Source organism: Pagrus major, chromosome 21 (assembly GCF_040436345.1).
Source record: "Pagrus major chromosome 21, Pma_NU_1.0".
NCBI lineage: Eukaryota > Metazoa > Chordata > Actinopteri > Spariformes > Sparidae > Pagrus > Pagrus major.
This window is the reverse complement of record NC_133235.1, coordinates 9,454,356-9,479,019: the sequence shown is the minus strand read 5'-3', so window position 1 is coordinate 9,479,019 and position 24,664 is coordinate 9,454,356. Positions and strand designations below refer to the sequence as shown.

Below are 24,664 nucleotides of genomic sequence, written 5' to 3'. Positions count from 1 at the left end.
ACACGCACACGCATACAAGGCTGGGCTGTCACCCCAGCAACCGCAGTGACCCCCCCGCCTCATCCTCCCTGTGCTCAGTGACACCCCACATAGGCACACTCACACCTATGTCAAACTTAGCCCAACCCCTCTTGCACCCTGTGCCCCACCGCCAGTTGCCCATGTGTGGTTTTTAATAAGGTGGATGCAAGAGTTGGTCTTGCTCTCTTCTGGGTGACGCGGATTGGAAGGGGTTCTCCTTACTTTTACCAAACTATTTTGATTTTTTTTTCTTTTTCTGTCCCCCCTTTCTGAAACTGTAAATACATCTACATTAACTTAGAGAGGAGCCATGAAGTGGACCTGGGTGCTTGTGGCAGTCTTGCTGTCCTTTGCGGGGCTATCATTGGGCAAGGATAGCTTGGACTTCCCAGAGTATGATGGAAAGGACCGTGTCCACGACCTCAATGCCAAGAACTATAAGTCTGTGATGAAGAAGTACGATGTCATGGTGGTGTACTACCATGACCATCCCGGATCCAGCCGCGTCGCCCAGAGACAGTTTGAGATTGAGGAGTTGGCCCTTGAGGTGGGTTGAGATGGGGAGTATGGGTAGAGAGCTTACAGCTTACCAATGAGGAAGTAGAATAACTAGTCTTGAACTCAACATTTCTGTAGACGCTGATGGAGGTTGTTGTGGAATTTTGATCTGATTTAATTTAAAGTGGTTGCATAGATTTTAAATGGTGCAGATGTGAAGTGTGTGACAACAAACTGATTAAGTTGACTTAAGATATGAAGGAAAACATAAAAAGAGACTCTGATTTATCGTAAAGGTTCAACTGTGCGGTTACAAGGAAAGAAAAATATATTTTTTGGCAACAGAGACAAATATGTTTTTCAAGATTTCACACATGTTAAATGTGAAATTGAGCACAGAGCGTGGCATCATGGGAACGTGACGCTACAAGGTGGAAAATAGCTTTGCTGGATTCAGAAATGCTGATCAATGAAGTCCCAAAAATGTGTCACAAGCTTGCGGTGTGTCGTCAGATTCGTCCACACGGGGAAAAAAGCTGAGCTGTGAGGACCCAAGATATCATTTATTCTGGCAAAGTCTGGGCTTGTGTACGTTGTGTGTGTGTGTGTGTGTGTGTGTGTGTGTGTGTGTGTGTGTGTGTGGGACTTGATGCACTTAACACAAGTCTATCAGCATGCCTGTCACATCTCAGGCCTCCTGTCAGCTTGGATACTGTGCCGTTTCATCACATTCCTCGCAGAGACATTACATCATCATTTAGTATGCAAAGCTTCGATTAGTTCTCAGGTTACTTAAGAAAACACAATATCAAATGTCACACTACCCACACCAAATCTCCCAGGAAGTTAGATTTGCATCTTTTGTGCTTGTCAATTTGAAGTTGATTCCACGATTATAGTCGCCCAGAAATACAGCATTTGCAGTAACTCCAGACTAATAGCTGCTGTGAAAGTGATAGGAGTGGTGACTGATTTATGGAATATATACACTGGATCATGTGGCAACCATATTTTACAGCATTTGTGCATGGCCACATCACATTGTAGAGCAAAGGCCACTACATTTAACACCTTACCCATGCTTTTGTTTTCAGGGGAGCTACAAGTATTGCTGGTGGCTCATTTTAAAATTGACATACAAGATCATTATAAACAAAATCAAAAACAGATTTGAGGGTCTAGTCAGTGGGATGATAGTTATACTGACTCATTATTGACAACTGTGAAAATTAATGTGGAAGGAATTTGGGGAAAACAATTTACACAGTAACTAAATCTCTCAATCAACAAATAATGGCTCTAACTTGTCTTGTAATGTCAACAAAATAAATTAAATGGGGGGTTAAGGGGGGGGGGGGGGGATTAACAGTAACAGATACCAGTTAGAACAGAAAGGAAAACATTAATAACCAAAACAGAGATAGAGCGAGAGAAAGAGAGAGAGAGATGCTGCTCTCCTAAACATATAACAGACGGCCTCTGGTGTCTCTGTAAGGGAGTGTCAGGGCTCAGTCTTGGATCTGGAGGCCAGCCCTGGAGGCTCTGGCTCCAGTAGTGCCGGCTCAGCTCTGCGCCGTGATTGGCACCTGCAGTACTGTACTTGTCAGCGGATCCCAGAGCAGTGAGCATCACTGCCACCTCGCCAAAATAGTCCCTGGGCTGGTGTGGCTTCTGGAGCTATATTTATCCCTGAGCTGCTTTTGTGGTGGCTCGAGCTCCCTGAAGGCTTGTGTTTCTCCCTATGAATGTATTATGATTTACGTTGGAGGAGGTTTTATTATTAGTAACAGAGAACAGCAACAGGGCTTAACATGTGAGAGGTCAAGGCTCTCCAGGAGTTAGTGAAATAAAATATGACATGATGAGAGTGAGGAAGTCGTAATTAAGTGTTTTTTCTCCCTTGGTCATTGAAAATTATTAGACTGTTGAGGTGGCCAAACACCCTGACTAGGGTCCATGTGGTGTTGACGGATGTGATTCAGACCTAATGCTTCATGATTTTAATAATCACTTAAAACAATTAAATTTAAGGACCTGCATTCTGTATATCTGTACATGTGAACTGCACATTGCAACACTATCTCAGTATCACTGCAGGAAATGACCATATATTTACCATATGCTGTTTATATTTTTGCCATATGTACGTGTCAGTGACAGTATTTTTAAATAAAAAAAAATTACAGTTGCAGTACATTTTGGTTGCAGATGTCATGCTATGAAATCTCATCCCAGTTACTGAGGCTGTTGGTTTAACTTTACATGTAGTTGGGGAGATTCAGTTTCTCTGAAGAAATTATATCAGCCACATTACTGCAGATACACATTACCAACACCCAGGTCCAAAGACAGCTTTGCATGTTTTATATTTTGAGGACAAGCAGATATAAATCTTATCTCATTTTGTGTCTATCTAAAAAAAACTGCATAAAAAAGATATAAATAGATAACTAGAGAGAAGTCACATGTATACATATATACGTATATTCAAATCAAGATAAACAACCTCTGATGTATCTCCTCAAACACACATATTAATCACCAATTTTTCCTCTTACTTGCAGATTTTAAATAGTTTTATTAAAGGATTTATAAAATGGAAAAGAGTTAGAAAAAAAAAATCATACCTCTTTGTTACAATTTATCCTCACGTGTACCCTTCTTCAGTGGCTTGATAGTTTCAAGCCTTACTCATCTCAATCACTTCTTGCCCTTTAAAAAGTTTATTATAGCCTTCTGAAATGCCAAAAGGTTGGGGTCTGCAACCAAATATAGTGCAATGCAAGAAAAGGTTAAGTCGCGGTAAAACCAAAATTCTTGCTTTTATTAGGTACATATTCTAATGTATATAATTAGATATAATTTAAACAGTATAACTTTTCATATAATCTTACCTGCTGCTAAGCTACAAACTGTAAACAGCTTCACTGTGCCCCACCCATCTGCAGCTCCAATCAAACTAAAAGAAATGCCAAGAATTATCTGCACAATCTGCGAGACAGCCTAGTTAGTCCAACTATTTATGCCAGTAAAAGCAGCTGCTCAAGATCTCTCACCCGTGTGCACTCATGTGTGTGTGTGTTTGTGTGTGTGTGTGTGTGTGTGTGTGTGTGTGTGTGTGTGTGTGCGCGTGCATGCTTTTTACCCTCCAAACGCACTGAGACAACCTCTCAAACCACTTCCTCAATGTAGTCAGGCTGCAAATGTGGCACTGCCATTGGTGCAACCAACTGTCAGTCATGAGGTTCAAGTTTCATACAGATTTAGAAAGTGCATAAGCAGCGCTCTGAAAAGCAGGCTTTTATGGTAATGAAACTACTGAGTGAAACGACTTTGTCAAAAAGGTGTAAATGTGGACATAAACACTTGTTTTACCACATACTCATACAGACCTGTGCTCTCATGTTTAAAGACTTGTTTTTAACTGGAAAATCATGTCTTCGGTTATATGACGGTGTATTTGTTTTTACAGCTTGTAGCCCAGGTCCTGGATGAGTTTGATGATGAGGATATCGGAGTCGGAGTCCTTGATGCAAAGCTCGACAAGGCCGTTGCAAAGAAATTAGGTAAACACTCAGCAGGATAAGCACAGCTGAAGACACGTATGCAAAATGAGACCAGCCATTTATTAGAGTCAAAATCATTTTATAAAGGCCTCTTTTACTTCAATGTTTCCTGTTGTTGTGTAAGATATAACAAATATGGGAAGGGTGGGGTCAAATTGTTAGTTTGCTTAAGACTAAACACCTCATACTTCTGCTCTTTTCCTCCAGGCCTTGATGAGTCCGACAGCGTCTTCATCTTCACAGACGATGAAGTCATAGAATATGATGGCGAATTCGCAGCAGACACTCTTGTGGAGTTCATCTTTGATGTTCGTGAGGATATAATCACCCAGTTAATAGCCTGCCTTGTTTTAGCAAAAAAAAGTCCCTTAATCCCAGTTTGCTTCCTTCAAAGATGACCCACTGATTTCTGACTCTTCTTTTCTCTCTCACCTCCGATTATATTGTCTCCCTCCTTTCTCCTCCATGACCCTCCTCTTCCTCCACAGGTTCTTGAGGACCCAGTAGAAATTATTGACAATAGTAGGGAACTGAAAGGCTTTGAAAACATCGAAGAGGACATCAAATTGGTGGGCTACTTTAAGAGTCACAAGTCAGAACGTAAGAATCTGTACTGTGATGCTATGATAACCTGTTGCTTGCTTTTTAACATTATTGCTCATAGTTGCATATCAGGCAAGTGTAACGGGGAAAAGGCTCACATTGCTTGACTTAACTTTGAGCTGCAGACTGATAATGATGAGCGCAACAAGTCTGCATTCTTAGATACTTCTTACATGGACTGATCTACTGAAACCACTTGATTAATGCCTGTAAAATTTCAGATTTTGAGGCTTTTGCCGATGCTGCCGAAGAGTTCCATCCTCACATCAAGTTCTTTGCAACATTTAGTCCCAAGGTGAGTGTTAACGATTATTAACTTAAGTTTAACCAGACACACTTAAAACAACATAATAAGACTGGAATAAAAAATGTTTTTTTCTTCATTTTATTTTGATTATCAGGGTAATTTTTCAACACATAGAGCTAACTTAGCTTGCATTAAATTTGGTGCTGGGCAGGTTGCGTACAGTGGGTTAATCAAAGCTTTATTGCCTAAAAACAGCTGCCCTCAGCTACAGAAAATTAGGGTTAATGAGAGCAAAATTTGGGGGCCAGAAAATCGAAACAATAGCTAAGGACACTAAAATGTTCCATAGAGATGATAGAGATGATTTTTTTCTGTGGATTTGTCAGTACAAGCAATTCCTTTCACATTACGTACACATTGTCAATTAATCTAGCCTGTCGTTGCAAAATTCATATTACCCAGATAGCAAAATTGTACCAGATGTGTTCATCCGGGCCACATACCGCATAGAATGATGGCAGTTGGGCGGTCCGCTCCCCGTTGCCAGATCTGGGCCAGTTCTGGTTTAATCTGGTCACTCTTAGCTGACATGTGTCCATGCTATGGCCTGCTTGTGGCTCAGATCTGACAAACAGGAGTGAACTGCCATCATTCCTCGCGATATGTGTGCTGGATTAAGGTTTGTGGTGTGGGCTAAATCTGGGCCACAACAATTTGCTATCTGGGTAGTCTGGAACCTCTAAGTTCAGTTTTCGATTTCTGCAATTAATACGCACACAACAAAACGCCTGTGGATGCAATAGGAAATACCTTTAACCAATCAGAGCAACAAAACGTGACCTACAACCAGTCAGAGTGACACACACAAGTTCGGCGGTCTGAAGTCTATTTTCAAGCAGGAAACAAACAATCGATCTTCAGTCACAAACAATCTTGTATTGCAGCTAAACACTGCACTGTTTGAGGTGAGAAAAAGGCAAATGAGCAGCAGAATCCTGATTCATATCTGATCAGCAGTGCCCTGATGGTTAACAAGAGTTTCTTGATTCTGGTGTGTTGCACTAGACAGACTTGTAGGCTGGAGACAATTGGATAGAACTACAACTAAGTCAGAGCAGCGCAACATGTGACTTGACACTCCTGTGTAAGTCATGATATCAAACCTGCTCCACAGCAGATAACAATTGTGAATGACCCAGCAAAAATTAGGAGGAAGGGAAACCTGTCTTAACAGGAAGAAGGCCAGTATCATGCCAGAGCAAATAAAACATGAGCTTTCAGATTCTTCTGGTTCCCAGGCTACTGTATGTTTGATCACTTTTTGATGTAAAATTATTGATTTGTGCAACAGTATCATAAGAGCATTAACATAAATGATCAACTTAACATAGGCCAGAAATCGAGCCTTGACGCACTCCACAGGGAAGCTTAGACCCCTTTGACTTTTGACTACTGATGAACACAAAAAGCTCTATCTGCTGCATCTAACAAACCATTTTAGAGCAACATCCATGTACTTGGATGTGGAAATCCTCATAAATCTGTCAATCTTCTCTTGGATGTATAAAAGAGTAAAAACTTGCCCAGCTCCAGTTGTCCCCACTTGAATGTATAAGTTAATTAAAGCACCAGATCTGGTATCAGAAAATTAATTTGTACAACATGTATACATGGACACAAGACATAAGGTGGAATATGTAAGAATTTAGTATAAAACATTCAAAAATTTACTTATATCTTCAACAGAATGTAAAACATTAGTTGTGTCACTATATCAAAGACGTCTATGTACTGTGTTACAGAGATATCTCTTGAAAATAGCATGCTAACCAACTAGCCCTGACCCATGCTTTTTTATAATACCACTCTGAGCTCTGAGTCCAGATAGTTAACTGAGCTCACTGGCTAATGGCAGCTACAGTAAGCAGCAGTTTCTCCGGTGATATGCTGCCCCCTATTTGTTCGGAGTATGAATTCAAGAGGTTCAATTCTTACATATAGCTCCTTTTAAGTAATATTTCATTCACTCAGCTTTATACAGTGTGTCCTACGTCATAATCACACCACCTGAGAGGAGGCAAATCAATGTAGGTAACCTTCGGTCGTTGTCAATGTGTCTTATCTGTAACATTAGACAGGCTGTAACCTCTGATCATAAAACATAGTGTGAGGAGCTCTGAGGCCTTTCAGTTCAATAATCACGTCAAAGCATAAATTGGACATGCCTTCTACTCCATAAATTTCTACCACACATATGAAAAACAATATATATATATATTCTATATTGTGATAGTCCACCTAACAAAGGCAAAAACACCAAGTAACACTTTCATTGTTGTTATTCGGTGCAGAAAACTCAGTTAAGTGTGCAGCTAGTGAGCCTTTCTATTAGCTGACTATCAGGCTGTCATCTCTTAAGGTACAAAGTGGCTCAGGGCTAGCTGGTTAGCATGCTAACTCCAATAGATATCTCTGCAACCAAATACATAGATGTCTTTAACATAATGTCAAAACGCCAGAATAAAAAAAGGGAAGGGAACGGTATGAATTACAGTATAAATAACTGACTTTTCAATGTTTTGGATTAAGTTAGATTTTGTTTAATAATGTCCTTCAGCAGAATCTTTAAACCTAATTATAACTGGTAGGAACTTCAGGACATTCACTGACTACTTATGAAGGACTCCTCACTGTAGCCTAATATTAACTAAGACTATTTTAGATGGCTAAAACTGGTGTAGTTCTTATCAGGATCAAAACAGCCATCATACGTCCCAACACCTACATCCATACAGCATATACGTGACAGATTTCATTCAAAAGACTGTACATGTTGTTTCCTCTGTTAAAATGTCAACACATAAATGTTACTGTCAAACTGTCAACATGACTTAAAATTAATTGATTGCATTTATTTATACAAACTAAACTGGTGTAATATTTTGTGAATGAAACTTCTTGACATCTTCGTGATTCGCCGGTCCTTCACGCTCAGTTATTGGTTCTAACTTTGGTTGTGTGTGACAGGTTGCCAAGGCTCTGGACCTGAAGCTCAATGAGGTTGACTTCTATGAACCCTTCATGGATGATCCAGTGGTCATCCCAGGAAAACCATACACTGAGGATGAGCTGGTGGATTTCATTGAAGATAATGACAGGCAAGTCCCATTGATGCTATCTCATGAATTGAAAAATAACCTATAATGAAAACAAAAGGCGTTAAATCTTTTTTCTCTGTGATTTTCCAGACCAACCCTGAGGAAACTGCAACCACACAACATGTACGAGATCTGGGTAAGAACCTGAAAACTTTCAACACCAGAACAATTAAGGATTTGATCAAATTACAACTCTGGAACGGTTTCTGAATTTAGGAAACTGTCTTTGTTCTTTCCACAGGAGGACGATGTTGATGGTGAACACATCGTTGCTTTTGCAGAGGAGTCTGACCCAGGTAAAGGAACCCTGAATAACCAGCTAAGGATAGCATTCTAATCAGTCACCAACAGCAAATCTAGATAGTTCAACATGGAGCAACAAAGGGGTAGGAGGAGGTTTTAACATGGTGTTGATGGAATATTGTGCATGTTAATGAGAGAAGAGTAATAAAAAGATCACTGTTTCCCATTGCTTCACCTCTACAATGGTTTAGCCTTAGTTTCATTATTGTCCTCTCCATTCCTCAGACGGTTTTGAGTTCCTTGAGATCCTGAAGGAAGTTGCAGAGGATAACACCGAGAACCCTGACCTCAGCATTGTCTGGATTGACCCTGACGACTTCCCCTTGGTAAGACCATAACACAGTGCAATATGCATGACCAAAAACCAGAGGAATTCGTCTGGGCAGTCCTTGACTCTGTCAACTGAGAGCTGAGATATAATGACGAAGCACACTGAAACATAATATTCCCAAATGTTGCATTAATTAGATTGATACTGGCTGATAACAGTAGGATTAATCAAAGTAAATTTTCCCTACAGCTTCTGCCCCACTGGGAGAAGATCTTTGGAATTGACCTGTCCCACCCACAGATTGGTGTTGTTGATGCTGATGATGTAAGTTACATTTTTAGCACTTTATTCATAGATTGCTTGATCTGCTGAACTCTGTGATACTTAGTTGTATATACAAGGCTGCATTATCAATTGGGCAGAGTGGACAACTTCCTTCAGACCCCAATTCTGTCAGGGATTCTGAAGGCCCCAGGTTATCTCTAGTGCATTTATTTTGTTGTAATTTGGATATTTATAAGCACAATTAAATCTGAAAGGTGAGGGTTAACCTGGGGCCAGATTAACCTAGGGAAGGTTGGGTGTTCCTGGAAGCATGGGTCCCTAGGGGGTCCTCAGTCTTTGCAGCATGGGCTGCTACATTATTGTTTTATAATATTTTGTAATTTTTTTTTCATATATTTAAATGTGAATCAAAATACACATTAACACAATTTCAACATATTATGAGCAAAGATACATTTGTAAAATAAAAACATTGATGATGGTCGAACCATGACTCATGCAGGCCTGGGCAAGCTGACCTAACCATACGCTAAATCACCTATCCATAGTAGCAAAACTAGTCAGCTAACTGCGTTTTACTGAAACATTTTGACCAGTTATCTGTATTAGGCTAGTACGCCTAACATGAGCCATGCTACAACTGCCTGATTTGTTTGTACGTGGCACTATAGGCCGCCATGCGTGGCCTAGTTTAAAATACAGCTCTGTTCTATGGCTCAGGGGCTGTGTGCTTTGTGCTAACTGGGTCTGTCACTGCCGCTGTGGCTCACTTGTTCTTTGGCTCAGGGGCAACTACCTCATGTCTCATTCACAACCCAAAAAAACAACCCAACATTATCATATTGGATGTAAAAACAAACATGGCTATTGTTAGTTGGCTATTCACCACTGTCAAGCTAGCATGTTAGTATCAGGAAATTTTCGCTGTAGCCTACTTACTCTTTCATTCTTGTGCTGTTGGCTCGTTCATAACTTTAGCAATATATCCGACTAGTCTTGTGCCTTGTTTTGCATCCATGTTTTGATGGCTTACAATTTTCTTCTTCACTGTCTTTGCTGGTGCAATGCAATGCTTCCTACTGTCAAATATTGTCACAATTGTGTGAAATTGGCAGCAGATAGCGTTGCATGCAAGCTTGTGCATGATGTACATCCTGTGCACGATAGAAAACAGGGGCCCACTCATGAAAACATTGCTCCATTAGTCAAAAAGTCTACAAGATACCTTTAAGGCTTTTGGTGTAAGCTGAGGTGGTGTTGACTTCTTGTTTACTCTGCAGGCTGACAGTGTGTGGTTGGACATGGATGATGGTGATGATATGCCATCTGTTGATGAACTGGAGGACTGGATTGAGGATGTTCTGTCAGGCGAAATCGATCCCGACGATGATGATGATGATGATGACGATGATGATGACGATGACGACGATGATGACGATGATGACGATGATGATGATGATGACGATGATGACGATGATGACGACGACGACGATGATGATGACGATGATGATGATGACGACGACGATGATGATGATGATGACGACGACGATGACGACGACGATGATGATGACGACGATGATGATGATGATGACGACGACGACGATGATGACGACGATGATGATTATTAAATCATCAAGTCATAATTTACTCTTTAAGTCTGACCAATGCAGTTTCAAGAGTCAACTTCATTCACTCAGTCAAGTCATCCTCTTTTGTATCTAGTTCTTATTTTGAACTTGTCATTTTGATATCACATCTTTTCATCATCCTCTCTCTGCATCTCAACATAACGATATTCCATTACTCGTTTCTCCCTGCATATTTACTAATCCTCCATGTAACTAAGTACTTTCTAAGATCCCACAGTGCCATTATTCCCACATGTAACACTGTCTGGTACAATAAAAAAAGAAATTCTCCTAAAAAACCTACTACTGCTATTGATTTTCAATTTATTAAAGTTTTTACTTTCCAAAGTACTGGACGGGTTGCAATGTTGTATGCATTTTGTCTAAGTCCATCTGTGGAGTCTGTCGCAGTTTGAATGTGTTTTATTTGTTCACTTATTTTCTTGTTTGCCCCAGTATCGAAACAACTGAAGTCAGATCCGAGGGTGCTAGCTGGCTTTCTGGCGGGTCTTAAGTATCACCAGCCTACTCTGTGAAATCAATGTAACGCTGTACACTGAAAGTGCTGTACATCATATGGATGTTTTCTACGATGATGAAATATGACAACAGCCATATTCTATTTTTGTAACAAGAGAAATTTAACTTACTGTAAAGTCTTAAATAAATGACAGCTTGGACAGAAACCCCATTACTGTATAGTTTTTTAAAGCTGTGTGTGTGTGTACCTTTAGGCCTGTCTATCTATCTATCTATCTATCTATCTATCTATCTATCTATCTATCTATCTATCTATCTATCTATCTATCTATCTATCTATCTATCTATAGTAGGGTCAAGTTAGTGAAGATATTTCTATTTTGCATTTGTTTCGAATGTAATAGGCTACTATCTTTTATTGTGTTAATGATAGTATTCACTTAAGTTGGCATGGATTCCACAAGTTTGTGTAAAACCTGCTGACTCGTGTTATCCCTGCATGATTTGACAGCATTCCACAAAGCTTCTTGTGATGTCACAGAATAATTGTCTTTCTCAGACTTCAAGTGCCCCCCAAGTCAAAGCTTTGAGGTGTGTTTGGACTAATTATCCTGCTGCAGTATGAATCCTTCTCCACAAAGACGTATACCAGAGGATGGAGCATGTCTGAAGAATAGAGTGGTACTTCCCCACACACTTGAAAATATCCAACCACCATGTTTCACTGTGGGTTTGAAACACTGGTATTATTCTATCCTGTTTGCCTTTGTTACATACACACTTCTATTACTGACATACATCTCTAACTTGGATTCATCAGTGTATGACTTTTTTCAGTCATCCCCTGTGAAATCCTGGTATTTCTTGGCCCACCTCATACATCTGGCCTTGTTTCTGCTCCTGAGAAGTGGTTTAGAAACTGCTACTTGTCCTCTGAGACCACTACAAGACAGCATTTTATTGACAATACTTTCGCTAAGATGGACCACACCAGAGAGCAAAAGATGAGGAGAGGATTAAGAAGGTGTTCATAGAAAAGCCAGAAAAGGTGCAGTTGAGGTGTGGTCCTGCACTTGAAACTAGATAGTTTCAATTTGTTGCTTGATGTATTGATCTTCTGATGGTATGGTCACTTTGGATCTGCCTGATCATGCTTTGGATGCAACTGATCCAATTTCAGTAAAGTGTTTCAGAGTTACATACACTGCCTCCTTCGAAACCTTTAGTCCAGCCAATTTGACTTCCGACACTTTCACTTCACTTTATGACTCCTCAAAGTTTCTGGTTATTTCGAGGTTTACATCATAATATTACAGATTTTCAGTGTGGTGTCAGACATTTGGATCCCACTGTTTTATGTATGTACTTCATTTTAACATTCAAATGCCTTCCGTTGTTGGTAGGTTCATTTCCCAGTGCCAACAGGAATTCTCTCAACCACTGACGACTGTCAGCCTTAAGCATTTTCATCTGCTTATACTAGCTAGCTACTCCTCCTAAAGTGTCTCAATCTAAAATGTCCATATAGAAACAACCACATAACAATACTAGTGTTACACCTGTCCCTTACAGCAATTAGCCATACTCTTCTATCATATCACAAGGGAAAATATTCATAAAAAGTTAATATGTTTTGCTTTGAACCTCCTATACCCACCCCAAAGAGCAGTGTGTGTCTGTAATAGTCCACTCTTGTGAATCAATCTTATGAAGTTGTTTTACTAGTAATAAATTATTTTGTCATCTTTAGAAATCTGCTGTTGGAGATAAACAAATTTAAATATTTAACTTTGAGCATTGACAAAAGAATAACACCTAGGCCTACAGCACTTCTTGAGTTCCCTAAACATCAAATACCAGTTCTTGTGATGAGTGTTTGTTTAGCCTTTTCTTAGCCCCAAAATGGCTGCCACAGGAAAGTCACAGGACTAAATGTTTCCTTATGGCCAGTAATTACCTAGGCCAACAATAGCTTGTATGTTTTTCATGTAGCCTTGACGCATAACAACTTACTGTTTTGCTATTAAAACTTTAGTGTCATCCATAATTTACATAATTTGCCGTCCTCAAACAGACTTTAGCAATTTTTTTATTAAATGATAAAATGATAAATAAAAGAAAATACAAAAAAACACAACTAAAGGAAGATGAGAGAACATGAAACATACCAGAAGTGTTTTGCATTAAAGAAATAGTTCACTCTAGAACGGAATTCAGTCATTATCGACTCACCCTCATGCTGATGAGAAGTCCGGTGTAGTTTCTTATTCCTCAAAGTGCAGCTGGAGACCTGCGGGGGTACCCTCCTGCGACAATAATCCATATAACGGGCGTAAATGGCGCCCAACACGAAAAGGTCCATAAAACTACACAAAAACTTTGTAATATTCCTCCATACTGCTTGTCTGCTGCAATCCAAGTGTCCTGAAGTGGCGACATCAAGAGTTTACTCGAAACGAAACTAGCCTAATGCAAGCGGGTGCGAGGGAGACTCGCGTGAATGCGGAGCGTGCCTCCAGACAAATATAGTATAGTGTTTAGGCTAGAAAAATGTACTAAATGACGTTGTTTCGAGTAAACTCTGGATGTCGCCACTTCAGGAAACTTGGATTGCAGTGGACGATTAGTATGGAGGAATATTACAAAGTTTTTGTGTAGTTTTATGGACCTTTTTGTCTCGGGCACCATTGACGCCCGTTACATGGATTATTGCTGCCGGAGGGTACCCCCGTGGGTCTTCAGCTGCACTTTGAGGAATAAGAAACTACACTGGACTTCTCATCAGCATGAGGGTGAGTCGATGACTGAATTTCGTTTTAGAGTGAACTATTCCTTTAAAGCTATTTATTCTGTGTCGGCTCCTCTCATCTTTTGGCTCCGCCCCCCTCATCTGGTGATGTAAGTGCCCCCCGAGCCTTTGCCGCGCGTGCGCCAGCAAAAACACGCCCCTTCTTTCTACGAGCCATGTGGCTGTCGTTGGTAAATAAAGATAGCTGCTAATTTTTGGACCTCGATTTTTTTTGCACAAACGCTGACTTCTGCACATTCGGAGCTGCCAAAAAATGTCGGCGGGCGTCGTGAACCTCCAGGCGGAGGTGGAGTCGGTACTGGGAGCGCTGGTCAAAGCGGCCACGGTGGAGTTAACCAAACTGTTCGAGAGCAGGTACGGAGCCTCGGCGCTGGATATGGATGTGGGCCGCATTGATAGCAAAATGGAAAATGAAACCTTGGAGACATTGGATAGTTTATCGACTGGGGACACGAAACGCAGCATCGGAGTGCAGGTGGACGAGGACATTTATTCGCAGTTGGAGCCTTTCGGTACGTTTCTTTGGGGCTTTAAATTATGTGACTTCCTGTTTACGTCCACGGCTAGGCTGCAGCTGCATGAGGAGAGTGCACACTAGTTGCTCCTAAAGGTTTCTGCTTGTTGCAATGGCAAACGATGTGTAGCAGATCTTGTATGCAATCAAAACACATTTAGCTTGCTTTAGGTTTAGATCGCAAATGTCGTCGAAATGTCGCTTCATTCATTTGGAGATGTTGCACTGAACGCCTGCAGGGAATTCTCCATTGCAAACCCAGTCAAGGAATGTATGTCTGTCTCAATCCCTCCCCCCTCTCCTCCATAGGTGCCCCCCTCCCCTCAGATGGTGATTGTTTGGGGGAGAGCAGAGAGGAGGAGGAGGAGGAGGAGGAGGAGGAGATGGTGGGCCTCATTCCATCAGAAATCCTAGTGGCTGAAGATAATGGCCTAGTTGACCCTGCATGGTCACCGCTGAAGGAGAAGGTGAGTGAGAGTTTACAAGGGTGTAAATCAGGCGTGGATTGAAGAGCAACAGGCTGGGTGGCTGGCTGGTTTCATGTTCTTTTAGAACTGTGAGCCGCCTGTTGTTATAGCAGTGCTTAATTTATTTTTAAAGGAGTGTTGATCTTAGGTTGTTGGCAAACTGTACTTCTGACATGCACAGATGTTTTGTTTCTTCTTTAACCAGGTTGTGGCGGAGACTGTGGACATGGTGGAGTTGAGCGGGTTGGAAGATGAGTCTCCAACTGACTGTGAACCTCCAACAGAAGTTGTTCTGCATGGTAAGGAAAACAAAGTGTCAGTGAGTCGAGATGAGAGGCTTCAACACACTGACAGCCAGAAGCATGAACATGAGGCACATTATGCAAATTAGACTAATATCCCTTTTCCACTGGTCAAAAATCCCACTTTAACCCGGTTAGATCGGGCTTTTGTGTGCAATGGGAATGTGTAAACATTGCATTTACACCCAGGTCAGTTGACCCTGCAGGAGACACAGGTTTTTATCACCTCGGCTTTGATCTAAACGTAAGACCCGGGTGAACACGCTAAATTCTGCAGCGCAAAGTGATGACGCGTTATTTACATCCGATGGTGGCATGTAAATAAGGAGGGAATTTTGGATGCGGTCTATCCAAGGATCTTTTATTACTGGACACTGTTGGAGGGGGAGCCCCGTTCACTCCTATGAAAGCAGCTCAGTCGGTTTAGAAGCCAAAAAAAGCTTGAGCAGTATAAAGTGGGTTTTTATTTGCATTGTTGCGTCCATGTCAAACAAGTAGTTCTGCAAACAAAGACAGTTAGTTTGGTCTACACACTACACTTTACAGGAGGAAGTTACAAATAAGAACAGGATGTGAGACATTTCCGTGATGTATTTTTTTAATGTTTTTATTTCATTTAGCAAAAACGGAACACATGGATTAAACTTTTGAATGTTGGTTATGTATTGAGTATTCTTTGTTATACAACCAGTTAAGATCAGCAGCCAAAAGAATGATACAAATCATCTGAATTGTGTTTTTGTGATGCTTTCCCCTCACGAGTGCATTGTGCTGAAACATGAGCAAAACATAATCCCTGTCATAAAGTGGCAAGTGTCCCAGTGCATGCCGGGAAAGGCTACAAACCCCCAGCGACCCTGAACAGGATAAGCACATTAGAAAAATTCAGTTTTGTTGAATACGTATTGGATTACTCAGAGAGAAGTATTTAAACTAATACTTGAATTTATAGTTATTGCATAAACACATGGTATTGCACAAACAATATTGGTATAATATGGCTCTTTACTGACACATAGCGGCATCTTCAGGGAACTGCAGCATTCACAAATTTGGGTCTCCATTGGGATTTTTCATTATCACCACAGGGTAATTCAGATGAGGTGAAGCCATATTGCATGAGGAACTAAACAGTGACGTGTGCAGTTACATTTAAGGTTTTGTCCTCATTTATTTAGATTTCTTTTATGTATAAACTGATGGCAGTTTAGTATGTAGAGGCAGACAGTAAGATGAGGCACAATGAGAATATCACTGTGACACAGTGATGTGCTGATTTGTTAGCCTCTTAAACAAACAGCTTATATTGCTGATTTTCAACATGGCACAAATCAAGTGCCAGTGCCATCAGATTCATGTAAAGGCTGCAACAAGCGAATAAAATCAGTTGAATAAACCAAGGAAACGCTGTGAAAGAGCCAGCTTAAAGTCTTATCAGATCTCTTAATCACTTTAACAGATGGATGAAACCAGCAGTGGTACATAATACATGTCTGAAAAGGGCTTAATTCTATTCTGTCAGATTACAACTAGACTAGAAAAGGGGTGGAGGGATGTTGAAGCTGAATAAGAAAATAATGTCTAACAATATGATTAAAAGTGCATCTTTATCTCTTTCAGTCTCTGCAGAGACATGGACAGAGACGTTAATACATGGATCTACACAAAGCTCTCCACCAAAACAGAAGCCTCTTGTGATCCAACCAGATACACACAACATCATCTCTGGTGAGAAGGTGAAGTTTGTTTGCCCATTGATCCTCAAGCCAGAGTCTTCAGCTCCCAAACCCGACAGTTCAGAGAAGCCCGTTCAAGCCGAGCCTCAGCCAGCCTGTGTCAGCACCGCCAAGGGCACCGCCTACAGTCCGTCACCATCTGATGGAGCCACGACTCCTGCTCAGGTTGGGGTTTGGGAGCGAATCCACACGCCAAAGGAGGCGAAAGACAATCTCCACATTAAACTGAAACTGACTTCTCCTGATCAAAAGCTGATGCTTCCCTGCACAGTACAACTGGTGAATCTGCTCACAGTGCCTGAGTCAGAGATGAAACTTCAGGAGGATGCTGCTAAAGGCCAGGATGCTAAGCACAAAAGAGGTCGGCCTATTCCCAAAGACCTTCGCCGCCACCAGGGTCCTCACACAGGCCATCGGCTCTGCTGCTTCACCCCCTGTGGCGACGGCATTTGGCGGCTCCAGAAAGTGGTCACCCACACTCGCGATGGATACGCTTGCAGCATCTGTGGGAAGACGTTTAAGCGGAGGAAGATTCTCCGCCGGCATGCACGCTTTCACACCGGAGAAAAACCGTACTCCTGCTCGCAGTGCTCAAAGACGTTTGCACTGAGGAAGAGCCTCCGGCGCCACCTGAGGTTCCACACGGGGGAGAGGCCGCACTTGTGCACACAGTGCAACAAAAGCTTCCGTCTGAGGGACAATCTGAAAGCGCACCTGAGGTTTCACACAGGAGAGAAGCCTTTCAGCTGCATCACTTGTGGCAAGATGTTCAGGATCATGAGGAACCTGGAGAAACATCAGTGTGAATTTTTTGTTCCTTCATTCAGGACGATTGCTGGCATGTAGCTGTAGAAAAAGTGGCTGTTTGCAGTGGTTGCGCCATTTTCTACCTCAGACTGAAAACACTGTATTGCATTTGTAGAAGAGCCATGGAGGTTCTGAGATAAGTATAGTTAAAGCTATAAGAGAAACAGAAACCATGACCCAGACTGATTCCTTAAACCTAGTCATTCCAGAAAGATTATATTTTAAGACAACTAACAGAGTTGCATTATGATGTGGAAATTTTTTATAAACTACTACTACTGATGGTTTTGTTATGTTTTTCCTTGTTTTTTTAGTCCTCGCCATATTTTGTGGACCAATAAAAGGACTGAAACCATGTGCAAGAATTGCACACTACTACTTGACACGTTTTAGCATTGGACCTTTTGAGAAACACATGTTCATTCTGCATGTAATCCATCCACCAAGCACCGTCCACCAGATAAACTACAAACCGTACAGGCTGAAGTACTCCGCTGCTCCTTTAGAGATGATTGTCTTGTAACGGGTTTGAACACAGTGGTATCATTTATGCTTTTATTTACAGAAAGAAGATATCTGGTAATTGGGTGGCGGGGCAAAATACAGATGTTTACCTGCCATGCTTTCCTTTTATATAAAGTACATCTAGTGATTTTTTTTTTTTGTTTTGTTTATGATGTATATATTCTTTATATATCAAGCTTTTTTATACCAATGTCTCTTCTCTTGTTTGTTTTTGATGGTTGATTGTTTTGATGTTTTGATTGCTGAATGTATGTAGACTTCTTTCTTTCATGACTTACATGTTTAAGGCAGTCCATGCTGACTTTTTATACGAAATCTGGCATTAATGATAAAATACTTAGGAATGATATCCATTCTATGTAAGTGTACATATGGTGAAACAAATGTGATCCCATGGCCAAAGTGTTTTGAAAAATAAAAGGTTTTTATGTACCTTAATACAGAAAATACACATTGACAAATGTCTGTAATCATCTTCTTAAACTTCTGATGCCTGACATATTTTTCTTCTGTTTTAATAAAAAAAAAATTGAGGCACACATAGTTTGGTTATTTTGTTGTGTGAACCCTCCAACACAAGATTCAGTATGGAGCAAGGGTACAGTATGATGTTGTGATAAAGCCCATAACATAAGGATTCTAGGTTACTAATGGCTTAACTAATAGTTAATCAATAATTTACTAATGCTTTACAGATCAGTTAAGGCACTTTTAGGCCCGGTGTCGCAGACAAGGCTTATATCAAGCCAGGAGTAGGCCTAAGTCAGACTAGTAAAGCTAGGTCATTTAAGTGGCTTGCATGAGCGTGGCTTACATTTGTCTTAGTCCCAGACTGTGGAGTCCTGGAGTAAGCTTAAACGAGAACACCTGGGTCAAGCCTCATTAGCCTAAGTGGGAGCACAGCCTGTTAGCCTATTGGTGCTCATAAAAACCTGGAATGGAATTGAGGACAGCTTTGCTGGAGGGAATTTTGACACCAAACATGGCTGAAGCTAAAAGAACACGCTCAAAGAACTATACTGAGTATGTAAAAACTCTACTTAAACAAATTGTGGGAAATCATGCTGTTATTGAAAGTAAAGGCCATAGTGCTGCTATTGAACAAAGGAAGAGGAGTGCTTGGGCTGCCATTTGCAGTGAATTCAATACAAATGAAAATGTAACCACAAGAGCGGTACAGCAACTGCAGGTGAGACATGTCTATTATGATCTGTATATCACAGATGTCATATAGTTTTGTGACATTGTTTATATTGAATGATATCTGCATTCATAGACTCTGTGGAAGAACATCAAATTAGATTTGAAAAAAAGGAATGCAGAGGCCAGAAGAGAGAGATTTACTACTGGTGCTGGACCCCCACCTAATAAAGACAAGACCGATGAATTGGCTGACTTGTTGACTGGGATAATAGAGGACCAGCAACCTCTGGATGGTATACCAGATGATGACCATTTGGACAGTGGACATGAAGAACTGAGCACAAATGGTAAATATACCACAGAAAGTAAATTAGTTACCTCATTCTGTACATACAGATTATTCCACTGTCTGTGTCTATCTTTATTTTTATTTCATTCTAAGGACCATGTGAGTTTTTGTATCCAACAGTGTTCTTTTCCCAGAGGAAATCATTCTAACCCTGGTGGAAGAGCCAGTGCACAGTGACTGTGCACCCTCCACATCTGGTATGGCATCCCAGAGAAAGATGCTGCCACCACCTTCCAGCAGAGACCAAAAAGGATGTCCATGCATGAAAAGTTAGCCTTAGAATTTCATGAGCAGAAAATGAAATATCTGAAAGAAGAGCATGACATGAAAATGAGAATTCTACAGGTCGAATTGGATATGAAATTAGAAGAGAGAGCTGTTCAAAGAAAGATGCATGAGAGAATGTAATGAAATACGTGGTGAAAATAAAATTTTTCTCACTTGACAAGAGTGTGAGTATTGTAGTCACCACAACCTTTCAGCACACTATTTATATATGTTGTACACAACAAACACTATTAAGGCAAAAACAAGCCATAATCAATACATTCCATGGTTAAATGTATCTTTTTTCTAACTGAAGTGCTGCAATGTGAAAGCAGCTCTGAGAGCAAGCCCTCCTTGGTTATTTCCTGCCACGGGCATGGGCACATCTGGATCATTCTGGTCTTCCATTGGAGGGTCAGGACAGTGATGCTGCTTCAGGTAGTTGTGCAGCACAGCTGTAGCAATGATCACCTTGCAGCATCTTCTTGGCTCAAAACGAAGTGTATTGTGTAAAGACTGGAATCGATTCTTCCACACTCCAAACATACGCTTGACCATCCCTCTAGTGCGAATATGAGCTCTGTTGTATCTTTGCTGCTCAGTTGTTGTGGGATGTGGCCAAGGTGTGAATAAATAGGAACTCTGAGCATATCCACTGTCACCAACTAGTATTCCACTATGTTGCCCTCTCTCAAACTGAGCACACAATGAAGAGTTGTGAAAAATCCTTGAATCATGTGTTGCTCTTTTCCAACGGGCAACAATGTTGGAAAACTCTAAATTGGGAGTGCATACAGCCTGAACATTGATGGAAAACCAGTTCTTACGGTTCCTGTACTCCTCAGCATCAGGAGTTGATGGACACTTGATTTCAACATGACATCCATCTATACAGCCAATCACTCCCGGGAAGTTCCCATATTCATAGAATCGCACTTTATAGTTGGCTTGCTCAGCAGCATCAGGGAACTTAATGTACAGATTTCTCAGTTCACAAATGGCAGTGCAGACATTGTGAACTATTCTACACACTGTTGCTTCACTGACACCACACAAATCACCAGTCTCACGATGAAAGGTTCCAGATGCCAAGAATCTCAAAGTGATCAGAACTTGGAGAGAACTGGGTACAGGCCTTCCTCTTTAAGACATGGGGGAAAGTCTAGGCTCAAGCAAAGTAATGATCTCCAGTACATCTTCTTTGTACATACGGAAGTGGTCTCGGAAAGTTATTTCATCAATCTGATTCAATGGATTACTCCTATCCACAAGTATTTGTCTGGCTGGCCTCTGTAGCGAACATCGGTCTTCATTTAGATATTCCAAATACTCCATGCTCCCAAACCATCTGTGCTCCCTTTCACAAACAGTACTGAACTGAAGTTAAACCTGCCTCTTTGCAGGATTAATATAAACTTCAATTTAGTCCTAGAGTAGCTCTAATCTACCCTCTTGCAATTGGCTTTGTTTAATCCAGAACAGACTAAATCTATGACTATTTTAAGATAAATCTGTGCAAGTAACTTGAAGTTAAGCCAGCTCAAACAGCATTTTAGTCTCGGACTAGGCTTAAGCCTTGTCTGCGAAACCGGGCATTAGACTTTTAGTAAAGTCATAACTTCTCTGAAATGCCAGGACCTGACATGTGAGACACGTGACACAGTGTGTACACACAGTAAGTATCTGCACATGGATGTGTAGAGGACTTGTGTATGAACTTTTGTACTTTTGAACCATGAATTTTGTCATTCCAATATTTTTCTTTTCACTCTATTTGGGATGTACAGGTGTAGTGCCGAGAAGAGACTGCTTGCCGAAAAACGACTGCCCCCGGCGGGAACGCGCATCAGTTCAGAGGAAGTGGGCGTAGGTCTACTACGGGTCAGCTGGCAGACGCAGCACCGAGAGAAATGTTTTTTTTACTGTGCAGTCCTGTAGCCCAAGTGAAGAGGCTACGGAAAAAGAACGGCGCAGATAGAAAAAGTAACCTGATGTTTCCATAATGTAGGCTAGTTGTCAACAATTGATGAGGGTAGATGCTTTACCTTGCCACTTTTATTGTTGTTGTTGTTGTTATCGTTGTTGCAATGTGATTTTACACCGCTTTGATCTATAAATAAAGTCATAATTCAATATCCCTGTTTCAGTGATTTTATAACGAGGATTAGGAAATCAATGCAGAAAAGAATGCAGGAGTGTTTCCACGTCACATTAGATAGCAATCATATAACACATACTGAGAAATTAGTAAGTGCTATCAGAGGTGGGTAATAACGATTTACATTTACTTCATTACATTTACTTAAGTAACTTTTTGGATAACTTGTACTTTTAAGAGCATAATTATGAATACAATAATGCAGTATATATAGAACTGTAGGCTAACTGTAACGGATTGCCTTTACATTCTGCATAACATTCTCTGTGTTTGCCAGGTGCATGTCCAGTGAAGTTGGTCAATATCACTGTGTCACTGTGCAGTCACTTTTCGGCAGGGCCTGCCGAAAAGTGACTGAACCCTATAACTCTGGATTGCAAGGAGTGATATTGACCAAATTCACTGTACATGTACCTGGTTTCCTCTACTATTAATGCTGAAAAGACAGAGAATGTAACCCCTCCCAATCCAGAGTTATAGTGTGCAGTCACTTTTTGGCAGGCCCTGCCGAAAAGTGACTGCACCCTGTAACTCTGGATTGGGAGGGGTTACATTCTCTGTCTTTTCAGCATTAATAGTAGAGGAAACCAGGTGCATGTACAGTGAATTTGGTCAATATCACTCCTTGCAATAAGGACTTACAGGGTGCAGTCACTTTTCGGCAGGGCCTGCCGAAAAGTGACTGCACTCTATAACTCTGGATTGGGAGGGGTTACATTCTCTGTCTTTTCAGCATTAATAGTAGAGGAAACCAGGTGCATGTACAATGAATTTGGTCAATATCACTCCTTGCAATCCAGAGTTACAGGGTGCAGTCACTTTTCGGCAGGGCCTGCCAAAAAGTGACTGCACACTATAACTCTGGATTGGGAGGGGTTACATTCTCTGTCTTTTCAGCATTAATAGTAGAGGAAACCAGGTGCATGTCCAGTGAAGTTGGTCAATATCACTGTGTCACTGTGCAGTCACTTTTCGGCAGGGCCTGCCGAAAAGTGACTGAACCCTATAACTCTGGATTGCAAGGAGTGATATTGACCAAATTCACTGTACATGCACCTGGTTTCCTCTACTATTAATGCTGAAAAGACAGAGAATGTAACCCCTCCCAATCCAGAGTTATAGTGTGCAGTCACTTTTTGGCAGGCCCTGCCGAAAAGTGACTGCACCCTGTAAGTCCTTATTGCGAGGAGTGATATTGACCAAATTCACTGTACATGCACCTGGTTTCCTCTACTATTAATGCTGAAAAGACAGAGAATGTAACCCCTCCCAATCCAGAGTTGTAGTGTGCAGTCACTTTTCGGCAGGCCCTGCCGAAAAGTGACTGCACCCTGTAAGTCCTTATTGCAAGGAGTGATATTGACCAAATTCACTGTACATGCACCTGGTTTCCTCTACTATTAATGCTGAAAAGACAGAGAATGTAACCCCTCCCAATCCAGAGTTATAGGGTGCAGTCACTTTTCGGCAGGCCCTGCCGAAAAGTGACTGCACCCTGTAAGTCCTTATTGCAAGGAGTGATATTGACCAAATTCACTGTACATGCACCTGGTTTCCTCTACTATTAATGCTGAAAAGACAGAGAATGTAACCCCTCCTAATCCAGAGTTAAAGGGTGCAGTCACTTTTCAGCAGGCCCTGCCGAAAAGTGACTGCACCCTGTAACTCTGGATTGCAAGGAGTGATATTGACCAAATTCACTGTACATGCACCTGGTTTCCTCTACTATTAATGCTGAAAAGACAGAGAATGTAACCCCTCCCAATCCAGAGTTATAGGGTGCAGTCACTTTTTGGCAGGCCCTGCCGAAAAGTGACTGCACCCTGTAAGTCCTTATTGCAAGGAGTGATATTGACCAAATTCACTGTACATGCACCTGGTTTCCTCTACTATTAATGCTGAAAAGACAGAGAATGTAACCCCTCCCAATCCAGAGTTATAGTGTGCAGTCACTTTTTGGCAGGCCCTGCCGAAAAGTGACTGCACCCTGTAACTCTGGATTGCAAGGAGTGATATTGACCAAATTCACTGTACATGCACCTGGTTTCCTCTACTATTAATGCTGAAAAGACAGAGAATGTAACCCCTCCCAATCCAGAGTTATAGTGTGCAGTCACTTTTTGGCAGGCCCTGCCGAAAAGTGACTGCACCCTGTAACTCTGGATTGCAAGGAGTGATATTGACCAAATTCATTGTACATGCACCTGGTTTCCTCTACTATTAATGCTGAAAAGACAGAGAATGTAACCCCTCCCAATCCAGAGTTATAGAGTGCAGTCACTTTTCGGCAGGCCCTGCCGAAAAGTGACTGCACCCTGTAAGTCCTTATTGCAAGGAGTGATATTGACCAAATTCACTGTACATGCACCTGGTTTCCTCTACTATTAATGCTGAAAAGACAGAGAATTTAACCCCTCCCAATCCAGAGTTATAGGGTGCAGTCACTTTTCGGCAGGCCCTGCCGAAAAGTGACTGCACCCTGTAACTTTTCGGCAGGCCCTGCCGAAAAGTGACTGCACCCTGTAAC

At 41.3% G+C, this 24,664-nt stretch overlaps 2 protein-coding genes across 2 annotated transcripts; both read left to right on the top strand.

The window, feature by feature from the left end:
* The first annotated feature begins 174 nt into the window (after positions 1-174).
* Positions 175-11,271, top strand: casq1a (calsequestrin 1a). Its single transcript, XM_073490874.1, has 11 exons — positions 175-568; positions 3,992-4,085; positions 4,293-4,393; positions 4,574-4,685; positions 4,910-4,983; positions 7,963-8,093; positions 8,184-8,229; positions 8,335-8,389; positions 8,622-8,722; positions 8,917-8,991; positions 10,233-11,271. The coding sequence occupies exons 1-11, from the start codon at positions 332-334 to the stop codon at positions 10,578-10,580; spliced, it is 1,374 nt and encodes a 457-aa protein (XP_073346975.1). The 5' UTR covers positions 175-331; the 3' UTR covers positions 10,581-11,271.
* Positions 11,272-14,029: 2,758 nt separating this feature from the next.
* Positions 14,030-18,761, top strand: LOC141016769 (uncharacterized). Its single transcript, XM_073491309.1, has 4 exons — positions 14,030-14,381; positions 14,693-14,850; positions 15,056-15,149; positions 16,773-18,761. Exons 1-4 carry the CDS (start codon positions 14,123-14,125, stop codon positions 17,732-17,734), a joined length of 1,473 nt encoding a protein of 490 aa, XP_073347410.1. The 5' UTR covers positions 14,030-14,122; the 3' UTR covers positions 17,735-18,761.
* Positions 18,762-24,664: the final 5,903 nt, after the last annotated feature.